The sequence below is a fragment of the Trachinotus anak genome, unplaced genomic scaffold (genome assembly GCF_046630095.1).
Source record: "Trachinotus anak isolate AG129_WGS33_773 ecotype Australia unplaced genomic scaffold, CSIRO_AGI_Tana_v1 ptg000030c, whole genome shotgun sequence".
NCBI classification, from domain to species: domain Eukaryota; kingdom Metazoa; phylum Chordata; class Actinopteri; order Carangiformes; family Carangidae; genus Trachinotus; species Trachinotus anak.
In genome coordinates, this window is record NW_027273881.1 from 488954 (window position 1) to 508148 (window position 19195).

Consider the following 19195-nt stretch of genomic DNA (forward strand, 5'->3'; position numbering starts at 1 on the left):
GCATTTTAACTTCAGTGTCTTTTATTACAAACTGTCTGATTTTATTCTAACACATTTTATATTTTCTCTCATCACAGACTGGGTTATTGTCGACTCTCAGAGACTCACTGTGAAGTCGTGTCCTCAGCTCTGAAGTCCAACCCCTCCCATCTGAGACACCTGGACCTGAGTAGAAACGACCTGAAGGATTCAGCAGTGAAGCAGCTGTGTGCTGGACTGGAGAGTCCAAACTGTAGACTGGAGACTCTGAGGTCAGTTCACTGACTGGAACTGTTGTAGTTTTATATTCAGTTCAAATCTGTGAAGTTCCAGTTTTTCATTGGTTGGTTCATTTTCAGGATTTCTGTGTGAGGATTTAAAAAATCAGGCAGTGAAGAGAAAGAAGGAAGATGAGACCAGGAGCAGAGTGGTGATGTGGAGGGTCAGGAGAATCCCGGGGGCCGTTTGGGGGCCGGGGCTGGACTGATTATTGTGAAGACTAATAATATTGTGTTATATAAAAGTGGTCTACCTCGCTGCAGCCTGAACTGAGCCTCGCAGCCTCTTGTCTCTCCCAGCACGTCACACGCTACCAAGTCTATATTTGCAGTAGGGGGGTAAATGAGCGGCACCTCCTCAGGTGGTACACCCACGGTGTACCTTGAACTGTGATTGGTCAGCTGCTGACCAATAAGAGCTGTGAAGTGGGGCTGGTACAGAGTCATCAGAGACGTGTTGGTGTTATCAGGGAACGTGTGTGTTCACTGTTCACATTGGTTTGAAGCAGCAGCAGAAAGAGAAGGAGAAAGGTGGAGCAGAGAAGAATGAAGAAGAACAAATACTGGAGGAGGAAGCAGAGAAATGTTCCACAATCACAGAGAGATTCAATTGTCTTTGTGTGTTATTAACAGCTGGGACTGGTGATCTCCAGGTAAAATGAAGGGTCCCACTCGGCCCCTGGATGAGAGCAGTCACAGTGTTTGTGATTCAGAGCAGCAGAGAATTGACAGAGTTTGATGTTAAAATCAGAAAGTTGATGAGAATCAAACTGCAACAGTCTCACAGATCTTCTGCTGCTGCTGCTGATCTGAACACCAGCAAAGCTGCAGCTCTCTGCAACCAACAAATATTGCAGCTGTTGTTGTGTGTTGATGTCAGCACTGCAGCATCATGGGAAGCCACAGACCTTCAGACTGCAACACAAACCAGATCAAAGCAGGGCCAGTGGCTGAGGCGGGAAAGTGGAGACAAGAGGAAACTCAGCTGGCACATGGAGGCAGGAAGGATTAGATTGATGCTGGGAGCAATTTATGAGCAGCTCCCACCCTTTTTCTTGTCCCTGTTACCTGAACTGAGCTGCTCTCACTTCTGTTCTCTTCAAGTCCACGTTGTGCTTCTCTGAACCTGTGCACTGTGAACTCAAAGCGCTCCAGGTGTCCTTCATGTCATATCTAGTTGATTGTGTGTGAACACAACAAAAGCTCAGACTTGATCTTGAAGAATGGAGCTTCTTCTAATCACATGAATAACACAAGTGGTCATGTGACTGTGGTTCAGGAGCAGTTACCAGAGCAGACTGACACTGACACTCAGAGAAACTCTGTTCATCAACTATCAGACCTAAACCGTGGACGTTGTGCTGAGCTGAAGGGTTGTAGGACTGTGAGCACAGGTTTGATCTCTGCTCTGTGACCTTCATTAACCCCGTCCTCACTCAGTCTGCTCCTCACTGGGGGGTTGATGTGAAAATCAGATGAATTCTACTTCCTCATTCAGTGAAGATCAGCTGAATAAATCTGTGGTGTTTTCCAGCAGGAGGCTCTGAACGTTACCTGAAGGTGAACTGGTTGTTGCTGCAGGTCACAGAATCTGACGGCTCACAGAATGGGCTGTAACACCGGTGGTAGACTGAGGCCGAGCACTCGTCCTCCTCAAGTTCTCAACAGTGACACAAGTTCTTCTTTAAAGATGTGGACACAGAGAAATATTTTCCCTCCTCCTGTAAATGTGACATTGTGCAGTTGTTTGGTGACTTTGGAACATTGAAGCTGCTCCACCATGTTTGTTCTGAACAGTGTGACTGAGTTCTCACTGTTTGTTCACGTCCTCAGTGTTTTGTTTCTGTGCTGATGTCTGTAGTGTCAGAGAGGGAACAGACTAAACAGACGTGAATCCTCTGATTCTCCTCTGATTACAGACTGAACTGAGGTCAGCAGCAGCTGATCAACCTGTGTTCACACCAACAGCTGTATGAATGTTGTGCTGACATTTGGATGATGTGTGTAGAAGGCTGACATGATGAAGATCCACAATAACAGAAGGACAAAGTCACTCTACTCATTTTAGACAAAGATCATTGATCAGGACAGATCTGATTGATTATCAATCATTGATCTACATCTTTGATTCTTTATTCAGATTGATGGACTGCAGGTTGTCAGAGATCAGCTGTTCTTCTCTGGGCTCAGCTCTGAAGTCCAACCCCTCCCATCTGAGAGAACTGGACCTGAGCTGGAACCAGAACCTGAAGTATCCAGGAGTGAAGGGTCTGTGTGGTTTTCTGCAGAGTCCAGACTGTAGACTGGAGACTCTGAGGTCAGTTCACTGTTGTAGATCTTATATCTTGAATCCACAGCTAATGAAGCTTCACACACAAGTTGAATCCATTGACTGTGAATGAATGAATGACATTGTAAATAGTTGTTGTCTCATGTTTCCAGTTGTTCTTCTCTCAGACTGAGAATGATTCTTCAGTTTCAGCTCATTTCACTCACTTGTCATGAATAATGTCTGTTCACTTCAGTTCAACCTTCACAGCTCACACACTCGTATTTCTCTCAGTCAGAGGACTCATGTTTTCTAAATCCACTGGAGAAAATGTCCAGTGTTAGTTGTTCAAGTCAATTCATTTTTATCACAACAACATACACAAGATCCTCACAACTAATATTTGTCCAAAGAAAGTGAAGAAACAATCTTCTTGTTTTCAGTAGATTTCAGTGAAGTGTCAGGACTAATGTCTGTTTGATCAAACTGTGTGTCTGTTTTCATCTGTAACACAACACACACAACTGTTGTGTTGACAATGTTGTGTTGTACAGACATGATGATGATCCACAATAACAGAAGGACAAAGTCACTCTACTCATTTTAGACAAAGATCATTGATCAGGACAAATCTGATTGATTATCAACCATTGATCTACATCTTTGATTCTTTATTCAGATTGAGGAGCTGCAGGTTGTCAGAGATCAGCTGTTCTTCTCTAGTCTCAGCTCTGAAGTCCAACCCCTCCCATCTGAGAGAACTGGACCTGAGCTTCAACACCCTGCAGGATTCAGCCCTGAAGGATCTCCGTGGTCTCGTGGAGAGTCCAGACTGTAGACTGGAGACTCTGAGGTCAGTAGAGGGGCGGAGTCAGTCCATGCTGCTCTCAGCAGTATTGTACTAAACACAGTTAGTATCAGAGCAAAGATCCAGTGTTTCCTGTGAACCTCCAACCTCCTCAGTGGCTGCTTTCCTCAGTGAAGCTGTGAGAGGAGAACGGGGACAGGCTTCAGGATTGGACAGAAAGACAGAGAGAGAGACAACAGTCAGCCAATCAGAGCAGCCAGAAGCTTGTTGTGATCATGTGTGTGAGTTGATGTGAAGACGACTGTTGTTGTTGTGTTGATGTGAACAGGAAATAAAGCTGATTCCAGCTGACAGCCTCACAGATGGACAGAGACAGTGTCCTCATTCATCAAACTGTCCAATCTGATCTGAGACTGTTTGTTCTCTGGTTTCAACACTAAACAGCTGATCAGTTTCATCTGTGTCACAGCTCTGAGATCAGTGTGATGGAGCCTGACAGTCCCTGGCTCTTAGTGACAGCCTCCATGTTCAGTCAGGTGATGTTTCAGAAGCAGCTCACATGTTGATCAACACACAGAGACTCTGTGTTTAAAGTGACATCAGCTGACAGGTAACAGGAGTGAATCCATCACTGACCTGTTGCTGACTCAGCACTTTGTTTCCACTGTGGACTGAGTGAAATGTGCAGAGTGAACAGACTTGATGCTGAACGTCTCTGCAGGTCTGTGAGCTTCCAGCTCAGTGTGTTCACTCCAACACGTTAACATGAGAGCTGAGAGGAAGCAGCTGCTGCACATCTGGTCTGAACAGGACTGAAGTCCCTGCTGCATCACTGACTGATGAAGTGAGTCTCTGTAAACACTGATTCATCTCCTCTGCTTTCTTCTTCTCTACACAGATGGAAGTCTCTCTACAGGTAAGAGTGGAGAGGAGAGCTTGATCCAGCAGTGACTGACAGAGGAACCAGAAGAAGTGGAGATGACTCTCAGTGCTGCAGTCTGAACTGATCTGAGAACAGCTCCACTGTCACACACAGAGTCCAGTCCACCATCATCCCTGTGTGTTCCTCTGGATCTGACAGAGCATCATCAGTGTCTCTGGACTTAAAGCTCATCAAGTTCAGCTCTGAACAGTTTCCTTGTTGAGCTTCACAAAGAGGGAATTTCACAGTAAAATGACTTGAACTCTGAAGATTAGTTTGACTCAGACGTTGAAGCCTCATGTTCTTCAGCTGAACTTTACAAGATATTATTGTACAGGAGGAACATGTTGTTTTATCCTCCATCTTATTGATATATTCAATAATACTTTATAGAAGATATATTAAATGATCATATTCATAATGTTGAATATGCTAAATATTTGTAACCAGCCCCTGCGGTGAATAGAAACTAAAAAAGATTTTTACTCTTTACTCTTACTCTCTAGAAGTTAAAATATTTTAAGATAAAAGTAAAAAGTAAGTTGAAGTTAAAATCTACTCATTATGTTACTGTTACATTTTCATAGTATTGTATTTTATTGCACATTTACTGCTTCTCTTCAGCCTGTTGAGATATGAGGTTTTTAGCCATATCTCCCAGCCTTTTTATATGAGCATGTCTATATATCTTAATGATAAGTCAACAAGTATCATTGGTTAAATTCATCATTAATTAACAGTACTTTAAATCCTTCTGTATAGTAAATAATGTTTTTATATTTACTTCCTGTTCGTTATAGCCTTATATTTGACTGGTGTTTAGTTCTGCTGTTTGTAGCAGAATAATAATTCAGTGTAAATTCAAATGTAGCTTCAATTTTCACCTACACAGTGAGGGGAGCAGTAGAGTTTCAGGAGCCAGAACAACCTCCACCAATCAGAGGTTTAGTTCAGCCTGAGAGGTAAAACCCAGGGCTGGTGAGAGCATCATCATCTTCATCATCTCCTCTCTTCTCTCATTGGCTGTCATTCACAGCTGATCCACAGAAATACTCTGGGATTTGTTTACTAGAGGTTTTAATGTTGGCATTTCACTATTTTTACATCCAGAGACTGTTGATGTGAAGTGCAGCATTATCAATGACCATAATTAGCAAATCATTTGAACACATTTCCTCCATCCACTACTGACCTATTCAATGACCTTGTTGCTTCCAATGATAATTTAAGATTCTCTTTAGATTCAGTTTCTCCTGATCAGAAAACACCACGAATAAAATCACCATGGAAAAAGAAGCTGTTGAAAAGCTGAGAGAGGACAGAGGAAAAGCAAATCACATGTTCACTTGTATATTTTTAAACATATGGTTTTAATTAACAGTTACGTCGTCAGGAAAGAGAGACGATTAATTCAGAAAACCAAAATAACCACAGTTTTCTTTTCTACAGTTGATAATCTTTTAAATCCACCACCTGCTCTCAGTCAAACTCAACTTTCAACTGAGAAAATCTCAGCACAGTTTTAAAGAAAACATTTCTGTTAGAGCCAGCATAGCAAATATTAACACCCAAACTGTCATGGACTCCCAGCTATGATGTCAACCAATCTGCTACCTTACTCTCTCCTAAGGAACAACAAGACTAATAAAGTCCTCTGAACTCAGGAAACCTACTGCTTTTAAAATGTCAATGATCAATCTGGACGACTGCCAGTTAAATAATTCCAGACACATTTCTTTGAGAGAAAATTTATTTTAATCAACCACTCACATTTAACCAATAACATTTTAGAAAAGTTCCAATGTGGTTATTCAGCAACCCACAGCACAGAGAGTGCTGTAATCAAAGTGGTAAATTGGAAATGAGCCGGTCTCTGACCGTGTTTTAGTCTGATTTATTCTTATTTAATGAAACAGCCATAGGAATGGTGAATATCCTCAGGGGACCCACAGTACTGAATATGGTGTTCCTCAAGGAACCATTCATGGCCCAATCCTGTTATCACTATATATGCTCCCATTGGGAAACAGTATCAACCATCACCATATTGGGTGCCATCTGTACGCTGATGATACACAATTGTACATCTCTGTTTCCCCAAATGACTCCATTGCACTGCTCTCTCTCATCATCTGTCTCACTAACATTAACACATGGATGTGTAAAAACCTTTTAAAAGCAACAAGAGAAAATCTACACTTTGTGTTTGGTCTCAGCAAACAAATGAAAACACTAATCACATATTTGGGATCACTTTAGCCTCAGATCTTTAGAGGAAGAAATAAGAAATGTTTCCAAAGTCACTCAGAATCCTCACTCACACTTTTATCACTACCTGTTTAGACTGTTGTGATTCTCTGTACCTTTCAGAAACCACTGTAAAGTTGTGACATGAGATTTTCTTTGGTTTTATGTTCCATGCAGATCACTAAGGTCTTCCACTACCTTTCTTTTAGATGTCTTTTCAGTGTTTTTTGTTGTTGTGTTGTTTTAATCCTGTGTGAATCACTTTGGCCAAAGTGTTTGTAGAACATATTTTATGTATGTTATCTATATGTTATATCAATAAAGTTGAATTGAAAAACATGCTCACCTGAGTGATTATCTGCTTTTATCTGAACCATGCTCTGAAACTTCATGTTCTGCACCCGCGCTGACAACTTGTTGCTGATTGGCTGGTTGGTGATTCCCTTGAGCCAATCACTTCCTCTCCTGCCTCCTGACCAAACAGAGCTCAGTGACTCTGACTGTTGGTGGGTTGAAGAGCTGAGCAGCTGCTGATCTCCTGCAGGAACAGAAACCATCCAGTGAGCAGCATCTCTGTGGTGAAGCAGCTCAGTGATGACAGAGGTTCAGACAGCCACTTACAAGAGGAGCATCTCTGAACACAGCTCATGATGAAGCTTGAAGTGGACGGACTCCAGTGGCAGAAGACTCAGCAGGTCACAAAGAGCTCAAAGTTCTTATCAGTGTCATATGAAAAGACTGGAACAGGAAGGTGAGGCACACAGGTGGAGACAGGAAGAAACAGGCTCCAGCAGGACAGTTACTGTGTCTGTTTAACTTCAGAACTGTGAGGCTTCCAGATCAGTCATAGGATCTCTTCCCTGACGGTTTACGTTACCAGATGGATTTCAGAGCTGTTTAATCACAGTCCTGAGGTCAGTCATCGTTTTCAGGTGGTGTCGGCTGAGAGCACAACACACACAAACACACCAGAGTCCATAACCAAACAGGTGGAGTGTGAACGCTGGATGGACCCTGCAGTGGGACGGTTTAGTTGACATGGTTTTTGTCGGGGACTCGGTCCATAGAGATTTAAACAGACGGTGACAGATCAGTGGAACCATAACACCAAGTTCTGTCAGTCAACACAATGTGGAGCTTCACAGCACAAATCTGAAATATCAGGTGTTAACAGAATGATGGAAACCAAAACAGACCGGCTGCACCGAGACACTGACCCTGCTGTTTTTACTGGTCAGCTCCCACTCTGTCAGTGACTGTGTTTCATTGTTCAGCTCGTAATCATGAAAACAACTCTCTCACTTTCTAATGAGTCAGCAGCAAAAGTCAGTGAGTCATCTGCAGTTATACATTTTAATAAACTGATGATAAAAGTTTGAGACTTTAATTTAAACTGTTTATGAGATGATTTTGGTCCAGATGCTCTGTAACTTGTTTTCCTGAAGGTCAGAGGTCAAACTGTTAATAATGGAGTCTGCATGATCAAGGTGTTTCAGGAGGAGGAGGATAATCACCTGCACAACCTGGCAACCCAAATGTTTTTCTTATTAATGTTTTATAACTGAGCTGTAAACGATTTAATGCTTTACTGTAGTGTGTGTGTGTCCGTGTGTGTGTGTGTGTGTGTGTGTGTGTGTGTGTGCTCCAGCACAGGTGGTGTACCATCTGTTGTGTACCAGTGTTGTTGACACTGTAATGGCTATGCTTGACAGTTTAAGCTTAGATATCTCAAACTGCAGAGGCCAGGCATACGACAATGCAAGTACTATGTCGGGGCGTTATAACGGGCTGCAGGCTCACTGTAAGAACAAGAATCCATTAATCCATTACATTCCCTCCGCAGCACATTCTCTCAATTTGGTGGGTGTCAACAGTGAAGAAGGCAGCTGTTAAGATGCAAGTCGTTTCTTTCACCTCATGCAGTCCTTATATGTCTTTTGTGAGGGTTCGACTCATAGACGGAACAGAGTCTTCAATAATGCAGACATCAAGGTAGACATGACATTGAAATCACAGTCATCAACGCGTTGGAGTTGCCGTGCAGATGCATCTAAAGCCCTTTGTGGGAATTACACACAATTAAGGGATGTAATTAAGAGCATGTCCTCTGATACAGGAGAAAAACGTGACACAGGCAGCAGCACTGTGTTCAGAGTTGGGCCGTCTTGAGATGTCATTTACGGCACGCTTCTGGGACTGAGTCTTCAGCAGGTTCAAAGTGACAAGTGAAGCATTACAAAAAGCAAACATGGATCTGATGACTGCTGTTCGTCTGTTCGAGTCTTTGAGATCATGGGTTGTATCACTTTGAGACCAATTTGACCATTTTGAAAGATCTGCAAAGAAAGTTCCCGGTGTGTGCCAGTCATATGAAGATGACCTGCAGCAGCCAAGAAGCACAAAGTGTTTTCAGATGAATCTGCAGAGCATGAAGTAACACTGAAAGGCCAGGAGCGACACCGATAGAAACGTTCAATGTCACTATTGACGAGCTAGTCAGCCGTTTAGACCATAGAAAAGAGTATCTGGAGACAGGAGAGGAGGAGAGAGACAGACACAGAGAGAGAACCCCTGAGAGACAGAGCTGAGCAGAACAGGAGAGAGACAGCTACAGGTGTGTGTGTGTGTCTGAGTGAGGACAACCTACATGAACATAGCATCATCATCATTATCAACAAGATGTTTCATTTTCCATTTAATATCATATACCTTAAGGCTTTTAGACATGTTGACCTATGCTGTTTGCATCCTTTTTATCACTAGAAGAGGAGAGGACAGAAAAAGGGGGAAAGGAGGAGACAGACAGACAAAGAGAGGCAGCACCTGGAGAGCTGTGGAGGAGAGGACCGAAAGAGCATCTGGAGACAGGAGAGGAGGAGACAGACAGACAGGAAAGAAACACTAACAGGTGTGTGTGTGTGTGTGTGTGTGTGTGTGTGTGTGTATTATGGAAGAATCTGAATCATAGAACTGGATTGGTGGAGGTGAGGCAGTATGTGTTTGCAGAAGCCAGTGAGTAGGCTGATGTTTTGATATTGTTGCTGCTGTTGCATCAAATAGCCTATAATTCAAAACCTTGATTGGGAGGGGGGCCCTCAAAAACTTTGCGCCCAGGGGCCTCTGAATTCTTAATCCGGGCCTGTATGTATGTACAGGCTTTACTGAAAACAGTTGGAAACACTGCTCCTAAGATGTCACTGGAAATCATCCAGGAAGTTGTTGTTGTTGTTCTCCTGTGTGACTTCAGGAGTTTGGGTCCTGGAAGTTAAATATATATGTATCAGTTTCATTCAAAATGTTTCTTTACTCAGTCAATGCTATGTCATCAATTTATTCTGAACAGTTTATGAACAAGTTAGGCAAGTTGGAAGGTATCACATCAACATAAACCAAAGTGAATCCAGATCAATGAATGTTACCAGTGAAGAATGACAGTATAAAGAGAGTCTTAAGTGTTGGTGTTGTTCGCTGCAGTTTGAGGCGTCTCACTTATCTGAAGGTTGAGTAAGGAGGGAAGGATTTAACAACAGTTATAGGTGGACAAACATTTATGAACTCTCATAGACGCAGACACAGGTATTAAAACAACACAGAGGCTGGTTTAAAGAAATACCTTTTCTTATGTTGTATAATCAAGGGAATGATGACTGCAGCAATGATGACTGCAGCAACACAACTATTAACAGCTCTGCAGAGAAACAGATATTGAACAAATATCAAATGGATGAAGTTGTTAGTTTGTACAAAAGTCTGCACAAACTGCTCATTGAAACAGGTTCCACTTGTAATGCAGTCAGATCTCACCATAGATCTGGAGGCAGGTTGTAACACTGAGATCACTGTCAGGGCTGGTTTGAAACAAACAGCGACAGCAGCCTTCATCCTGCTCCGTCACATTCCTGATAACTATGGAGCAGCTCTGCACTCCATCATCTTTAAACTCCACTTTATCTCTAAAATCAGGACTGACACTGAGACCAAGCTTTTTGTTGTTGGTGGCAATATTCTTCTCCCCGCTGGATAAAACTCTCTCCAACGTGACTTGACTAACATCTCCAGATTTCATGAGTGGGCAGTTGGAACGAGCCTTTTCTCCCGCTGCTGCCTCCACAGTCTGCTGTGTTTGTATCACAGCTGTTGGACCTGCATGGAGGGAGTGAAAATACAGTTCAGTTTAAGATCTGAGCTTCCAGCTGTGTGTGAGCAAGAGCATCACTGCACAACAGTGATTTGTAGAAACTACAACTTGATGAAATCTGTCATCACATGGCATCCAGGCCACGTTTTCTTACACTGAGCGCTCAAAATGCTATTAAACTCTATGAAATCTGGAGGGGACTTGTATTCTGACCTTGATGGTGACTGCATTAAAAACACATGCAGCATTAACTATTTCATTCTGTTGTTTTTCTCACTGTCCAAAGACAAGTGTTGTAGTATTCAAGTCTTACTTGAAGAGAGCCTATGAAATCCTAATTGTTCTCCATCACACCACAAACAATTCAGTTTATGAAGTTGTGTTGGACATGGTGAGTTAGGACGACCATTCACATGTGACTCTGGTATCAGAGAAATATATACAAAGTTGAACTGAATTGTAATACAGGAGTTTGTCCCACATTTGCAAAGAGAAGTAGGACCTTATATATCTAAATATATGTACTACACATGCTTCACCTTCAGTCTTTATCATGTCAGAACTCAAATGTATCAGTCGTTGTGAGAGATCATTTATTTTGTTATTCCAGCAACTTAAAATCAAAGAATTTTTTTGCAAGGGGAAAAAGGGTAAAATGATTTCTATGTGTCTTTCTTATTAATACAGTGTATTTCATTTTATCTCCATATGCAGACTCTGTGTTGACACCGTGTGTTGGTGTGCTCATGTAACATCTGACAGCCGCTCACACTGAAGCACTTGTCTTTGGAAAGTGAGACAAATGATGTCATAAAGTCACCACAACGGCTCACCGCTCACCCTGGGCCGTTTCCGTGCATTTACCCTCAAGCTCTGATCACAAGTGCACTTTAACTTTGGGGGCTCGGTGCCTCCAGGGGAAAAGTCCTTCTGATGTGCTGCTTCTCTGTATAAACACTGATCTTCTGCTCATAAACTGATCAAAACGTGGGGACGACTTGTATCTGCAGCAGTGCAGCACAACAGCACTTTGATTATTCAGTGTAATAGTGCACCGTGTCCTCCATATTCAGTGTGGCCCCAAACTCTGATGCGTGATGGGACCGTGGCGGCTGCGCAACATCTTTAGAGAGACCAGTTAGAGATGTCAGACTTTTTGTTTTCTCAGACACAACAAGCAGAAACACCACTTTGACCGTGGGACAAGGAAACGACCTGAGGTGTGGGAAGGTGAAAGAGGAAGAATTAGACAGCAGAACCATTGGCAACCGGCTGTCACTCTGAAGAAACATGAACAGCCAAGGTCCTACACTGTACAGACTGAACATGAGCCGATCTACAGGAGAACCAGACACACACTGAAAACAAAGGAGGCCTTGATTTCCCCACAACAAACTGAGGCTGTTGAAAATGTGCCTGACTCACCACAGCTGATGGAGAACGGACATCAGCCTGCAGAGACAGGACCAGGACAAAGAGACCACCAAGAAAGACTCTGACCTGCAGGGCCCCCACTACCTGCTGTCACACCTGAGTCCTCAGTGAGAAATGAGACTGAGCACTGAGAACTGTGGAAACACTTCAAGCTGTGGGAGGCCTGTTAGAGTTCCCATAAGACACCAAGACTGAGGCCAGAGGCTGTTAAAGAAAGTGAAGCCACTAAGTTGTTGAGTGGTTAAGTTTATATAATGTAGAGCAGAAACTGAGTTGTGTGAACTTTCTATTGTTACTAAAAACAGGGAGCTGTCATGTATTGTGTTGTAGTACTGGAGCTGCCAATAGGAGGAGCTGTAACATTACAGACGTTGTTCTGGTTCTACTGCAGACGCACCAGTAAAACGGGTTCTGTCTGCTTCAGGCGTCTCCTCCTTTGGTCTGATAGAGCACAAGGTCATTTTACAAAGACCATGAACACAGAAGTGTAATTCATTCAGATTCAGCAGCATCATAAACCAGCAAGAGGAGAAATGGTGGTGACGGGGACATCTGGTCCCTGTCGTCTTCACTCAGACAAAAGGTCGACTTCACAGAAATCAGTCCAACAGGACGACAGCACATGATCGACAGGCTAAAGGTCAAGACAGAAAGTAGTTGCACACTGGCTCACTGAGAAATATACACAAAGGAACAAAAGGCTGGACCATTGTCACAAGGGGGACAAGAGGAACTGGATCAGAGGGTAGGGAACACTGACACTAAGGCCACATTCAGACTGCAGGCGAATCTGATTCAAATCAGATTCCTACTCAAATCCGATTTTTTAGGGCTGACTGTCCACACTGTTTTTCGCAAGTGTCCAAATCGGATATGGCTCTGTTCAGACTGTGCCACATTGACTGATCTGACAGGTTGCTGTAGTAACAAAGCGTCTGACGTCATATAATTGCGACAGTGACAACAACAACAACAACAACAACCATGATGGAGGCAGGTCACCTCAGTATATTGGCCTTATCACTGTCCAGTAGAGGTGCAGAACATCTCAGACGCACTAGACATTTGCAACGCCGCAGGAGGCTGGTAGGATTATACACAACAATGCTTCGTGCTGCACTCACTGCCGGAGTTTCTGTGCAGCGATGAGTGTGGTGCCACCCGAAGAGCTATGACTGGTGGGAAAATGTAGTCCTAGGCAGTTTTGACGATGACCAATGGCTTGCGAATTTCAGAATGTGCCGAGCAACGTTTAATATGCTCACTGATCGCCTACGACCAAGGCTCACGCGCCTGGACACGCACCTCAGGCCGGCAAAAGCGGTGGAGAAACGCGTCGCAGTTGCCCTGTAGTGGTTGGCCACAAGGTCAGGGTCACCGTTGCGCACCTTTATGGTAAGGCAACGGTGTGCGTGGTCGTCCGTGACGCGTGTACCGCCCTGACTGCTCTGCAAAAAGAGTACATCAAGATCCCTGTGGGAGATCACCTGCAGCGCATCGTCCGGGGCTTCCTAACACACTGGGTCTGGCATCGTGTAGAGTGATGTCCCGGACAGTCAAAACCGATCTGAGTGTTTGGAGCTGTTCAGACTGAGACGCATCTGTCCAAATGCGATCTGAAACTAACTCCCAAAGGTGGTTTCGATCTGGTTTCCACAAATCGGATTTCATGTGATTTGTGACTGTTCAGACTTCAAAAGAGCTCCAGTTCCAATCTGGATTGGCTAAAAATCGGATTTAGGCTGGCACTCCGAACAAGGCCTAAATACTACTCTGGGGGAGGGGGGGGGCAATGAGACACAGGTGAAACTGTTGGCAGAGCAGCACGACACAGCGGCTACTCATTGTGAACCCAGGTAGCAGCGAATTTGCAGGAAAGGAGGAGAAAGAAGACGTTCTGCTGTGTCTCAGTTCACCCGCACACTGCAACTCAAAACAGATGCGTGCAGGAGGCCTTTTATTAACCACGCCCATCAGGTGGCTCGTCAATCACAAATTAAATTAAATGTTTGCCCCATTATTAAGAAAACAAATAAACATCCATTAATTGAGAGCACTATTCAACACCCCCACTTGCTCTCACATTATTACAAACAACAAAAAACATTACATTTACATTCAATCAAAAGGGGGGAAAAATATCATCACCTTTCCAGGGTTTTTCTTTTAGTTAACGCCAAACAAACTTAGCAAATTTGACTAACTTAAATTTTGTTACAGGTTTGCACCTCAGTCTACGGACAGGATTCTTAGCTAAAGCAATTGTGCCTTGGTTGTCCTCATACAGCTTAGGTAGTGCATACAGATGTTTATCTATGCCATCTAAAAGTTGTGTGAGGTACAGACACTCTTGAATGGTTGCAGCCAGAGCAATATACTCTGCCTCACAAGTAGACAGTGCTACAGTGGGCTGCTTTTTGGTCTTCCATGAGGTCCGCCCTTCGTCAGGCTTACACAATATCCAGTTGTGCTTTTTCTATCATTAACATCACCAGCCCAGTTCGCATCACTGTAGGCTTGTATACGCAGGTTCTCATCACATTTCCTGTAACACAACTTCTTATCCCTTGTGCCTTTGAGGTACCTCAACACATGTTTAACTGTACCAAAGTGCTGTTCAGTAGGTCCACTAAAACACTGTGACAGTTTGCTTACAACAAAACTCAAATCCGGTCTTGTGCAGACAGTCAAATAAATCAGACTACCCACTGCCTCTCTGTACATGGAAACATCACTCATCAATGCAGCATCATCTGTGTAGTTCAGTTTTTGTTCACAAGGTGTTGACCTAGGTTTACAATCTTGCATGTTGAACCGTTCCAGGATCTTCCCAACATACTTTTCTTGTGACATTGTTACACAGTCGTCACTCTGGTTAAAATCAATACCAAGAAAATGTCTTAATCTGCCCAAATCCTTCATTTTAAATCTTGCTGTAAGCATGTCCTTCGTAACATTCATAGCATTTTCATCACTTGCTGCAATTATTAAGTCATCAACCCAAATTACTATGATCACCTTCTCATGGCCTCTTTGCCTTGTGTAAGCACAGTGGTCAGCCTGGTTTTGTATAAACTCGTTTTGTGTCAGATACTCATGTAACAACTTGTTCCAGTTTCTGCCTGATTGTTTTAGCTCATATAATGACCTCTCCAGTTTGCAAACCAACTCTTTGTCTGTGTGGGATTTTAACTCGTACCCCTCCGGCTGTTGCATGTAAATCTCACAGTCAATGGGTGCATTTAAATAGGCAGTCTTCACATCCATCTGGTGTAAAATCAAATTTTCCTGTGCTGCTTTCTGCATCAAAACTCTGACACTAGTCATGTTAGCGGTAGGAGAAAATGTCTCCTCATAATCTACACCAATCTTTTGACTGTACCCTTTAGCAACATATCGGGCTTTGTACTTCTCAGATCCATCAGCATTGGTTTTAATAGCATACACCCATCTACCCCCCACTGCTTTCTTACCCTCAGGCAAGTTGGTCAGGGTAAATGTGTTGTTCTCTATAAGTGAATGCATTTCCTCATCCATTGCTTTTACCCACTCTCTTGATTTATCTGATGTTACAGCTTCTGTAAATGAAACAGGTATGTTACACATCACTCGATAACAGTAATCTATGTTACTCTGAACTTGATCAGTCTCCTCATCAGACATACATTTAGATACATGGCTATCTGTGTATCTGTCTGGCATTCTCCTCTCTCTAGTGGGGTATCGGCTAGACTCAGGCTCACACTTGACCTCAACCGTCTGTGGTTGGTGGTGACTCACTTCAGGTTTATGCTCTGCTGCAACATGATGATCTGGACTTCTGGACCTGTGCTGTGTGAAGTCTTCATAATCAGGTGTAAAACCGGTCTGTGTCTGTTGTTCTATACCTGACTTAGCTACAAACTTTACCAGTCTGTGCCTCTGCACTTTCTGTCAGGAAAGTAGACAATGTATGCAGGGCTGTTTTTGTCGTACCCGACAAAAACACACTTTTCACACCTTGGATCAAGTTTTCGCTTGTCTTGTTTATAAGCAAAACACTCTGAGCCGAACCTTTGCATTCTAGACAAGTTGGGCCGTCTTCCTGTCAACATTTGGAACGGTGTCTGCCCTGTGCATTTATTAAAACACCTATTTCTAATCACAGCAGCAGTCTGGACCGCATAAGTCCACAGTTGTTTTGGCAAACCACTCTCAATTAGCATACACCTTGCCATGTCAGAAAGTGTGCGCCAACTGCGCTCAGCAGAACCATTTTGGTGAGGAGAGTAAGGTGCTGATGTCTGATGTCTTACCGCATTTTTAATGAGCAAAGTCTGGTACTCTTTCCCTGTGAATTCTGTACCATTATCAGATCTGAAGCGTTTCACCTTGCCATATGGGGCTGTATCAGCTAGAAACTTCTCTGTAGCTAGGACTGTGTCACTTTTGTTCTTTAAGAAATATACAAACACTGTACTGGGAAAATCATCAGTAAATGAAAGTGCATATCTGCACCCATCTCTAGACTCTGGGTGGATTGGTCCTGCCAAGTCTGTGTGTACCAGCTCTAGAGGGGTTTTAGCCCTCACATCAGGGTCTCTATTTCAGGTCTGGTAAAACTTCCCCTGGGTGCACACTTCACAATGTAGAGGTTTGTTTGTTGAACCTTTCATTTTCATACCGTCCACAACATCTTGTAACCTCTGGATGTCACTGTAGTCGCAGTGTCCCAGTATCTCATGCCAAGTCTGTATGTCATGACAACCCTTGCACTGATCATCACATTCACCATTACTTACTGTGTGCAAATAAAACAGTCTGTCTTGTAGGTGAACGTGGAATCTGGTACCGTCTCTGTTCTTCCCTTCCTTGAAGATGGCGGCCGCTCCGCTGGCAGTGGCTGCTGTCACAGAGAAAATGTCTTGTGAGAAGGATGGGATATACAACGCCTGCCTCCGCGTTACGTTCAGGTGTCTTCCTCTGCTGTCGATCAGACAGGCTCCAGCATCGCCTCTGCGCTCTGCCACGCCCACGCACAGCTCCACGCAGCGTGTCTTGGCCCGGAACCGGTCGTCAAACCTCTTCAACTCGGCAAGGCCCGTGACGATGTGCGAGGTGGCCCCGCAGTCGCCCACCGGGCCCCTCCCGGTGCCTCCTGCTGCCCTCTCGCTCACTCTGAAGGCGCACACGTCCCGGTCATCGTCGTGGGCTCTGTTAACATCGTGTCCTTTAACCCTTGTGAACGAAGGTGGCCCAAAAATTCCGCCTCCCGTAACTCGTAGCTTTTTTTCATCTCCATCCAACAGGAGCCGCGACACAGCGGCTCCTCATCGTGAACCCAGGCAGCAGCGAATCAGCAGGAGAGGAGGAGACAGAAGACGTTCTGCTGTGTCTCAGTCCACCCGCTCACTGCAACTCCAACAGCTGCCTGCAGGAGGCCTTTTATTAACCACGCCCATCAGGCGTCAATCACAAGTTAAATGAAATGTTTGCCCCATTATTAAGAAAACAAAGAAACATCCATTAATTGAGAGCACTGTTATTATTATTATTATTATTATATCCACATTGTGTTGACTGACAGAACTTGGTGTTATGGTTCCACTGATCTGTCTCTGTCTGTTTAAATCTCTATGGACCGAGTCCCCGACAAAAACCATGTCAACTAACCATCAGGGAAGAGATCCTATGACTGATCTGGAAGCCTCACAGTTCTGAAGTTAAACAGACACAGTAACTGTCCTGCTGGAGCCTGTTTCTTCCTGTCTCCACCTGTGTGCCTCACCTTCCTGTTCCAGTCCTTTCATACGACACTGATAAGAACTTTGAGCTCTTTGTGACCTGCTGAGTCTTCTGCCACTGGAGTCCGTCCACTTCAAGCTTCATCATGAGCTGTGTTCAGAGATGCTCCTCTTGTAAGTGGCTGTCTGAACCTCTGTCATCACTGAGCTGCTTCACCACAGAGCTGCTGCTCACTGGATGGTTCCTGTTCCTGCAGGAGATCAGCAGCTGCTCAGCTCTTCAACCCACCAACAGTCAGAGTCACTGAGCTCTGTTTGGTCAGGAGGCAGGAGAGGAAGTGATTGGCTCAAGGGAATCACCACCAGTCAATCAGCGACAAGTTGTCAGCGCAGGTGCAGAACATGAAGTTTCAGAGCATGGTTCAGATTAAAGCAGATAATCACTCAGGTGAGCAGGTGAGTGTGAGTGAAGGCCGGTGCAGAAACCGTGGAGCTGCTTCACTCTGTCCTGACACATGAAGACTGACAGACTCTGCAGGACAGGTGGTCCCTCTGGGCAGCAACAGGTTAAACATGGCTCTAAAATGTTTTTCAATTCAACTTTATTGATATAACATATAGATAACATACATAAAATATGTCCTACAAACACTTTGCCTAAAGTGATTCACACAGGATTAAAACAACACAACAAAAACACTGAAAAGACATCTAAAAGAAAGGTAGTGGAAGAGCTTAGTGATCTGCATGGAACATAAAACCAAAGAAAATCTCATGTCACAACTTTACAGTCGTTTCTGAAAGGTACAGAGAATCACAACAGTCTAAACAGGTAGTGATAAAAGTGTGAGTGAGGATTCTGAGTGACTTTGGAAGCATTTCTTATTTCTTCCTCTAAATATCTGAGGCTAAAGTGATCCCAAATATGTGATTAGTGTTTTCATTTGTTTGCTGAGACCAAACACAAAGTGTAGATTTTCTCTTGCTGCTTTTAAAAGGTTTTTACACATCCATGTGTTAATGTTAGTGAGACAGGTGATGAGAGAGCAGTGCAATGGAGTCATTTGGGGAAACAGAGATGTACAATTGTGTATCATCAGCGTACAGATGGCACCCAACATGGTGATGGTTGATACTGTTTCCCAATGGGAGCAAATATAGTGATAACAGGATTGGGCTGTGAATGGTTCCTTGAGGAACTCCATATTCAGTACTGTGGGTCCCCTGAGGATATTCACCATTCCTATGGCTGTTTTCAGGGGACTTTATTAGTCTTGTTGTTCCTTAGGAGAGAGTAAGGTAGCAGATTGGTTGACATCATAGCTGGGAGCCCATGACAGTTTGCGTGTTAATATTTGCTATGCTGGCTCTAACAGAAATGTTTTCTTTTAAAACTG

The 19195-nt window shown here is 43.8% G+C and overlaps 4 protein-coding genes across 12 annotated transcripts in view; 3 read left to right on the forward strand and 1 right to left on the reverse strand.

Annotated features, from left to right (window-relative positions):
* The window catches only part of LOC139612045 (NACHT, LRR and PYD domains-containing protein 12-like), a 606901-nt gene that overhangs the window by 480985 nt on the left and 106721 nt on the right, over window positions 1-19195 (forward strand). For all 4 annotated transcript variants that reach the window (XM_071467168.1, XM_071467170.1, XM_071467169.1 and 1 more), the window contains one exon: window positions 2398-2574. In XM_071467168.1, coding sequence (XP_071323269.1) covers window positions 2398-2574 — 177 coding nt within the window. The remainder of the gene's footprint in view (window positions 1-2397; window positions 2575-19195) is intronic.
* Window positions 1-19195, reverse strand: part of LOC139612048 (protein NLRC3-like) — a 133223-nt gene that overhangs the window by 92565 nt on the left and 21463 nt on the right. The window lies entirely within an intron of this gene.
* LOC139612057 (protein NLRC3-like) overlaps window positions 1-19195 on the forward strand; it is a 129758-nt gene that overhangs the window by 9905 nt on the left and 100658 nt on the right. The window lies entirely within an intron of this gene.
* LOC139612061 (protein NLRC3-like) overlaps window positions 1-19195 on the forward strand; it is a 127427-nt gene that overhangs the window by 7366 nt on the left and 100866 nt on the right. The window contains exons 6-7 of the mRNA XM_071467208.1: window positions 78-251; window positions 339-414. Of these exons, the coding sequence (XP_071323309.1) occupies window positions 78-251; window positions 339-351 (187 nt within the window). The 3' untranslated portion in view covers window positions 352-414. The remainder of the gene's footprint in view (window positions 1-77; window positions 252-338; window positions 415-19195) is intronic.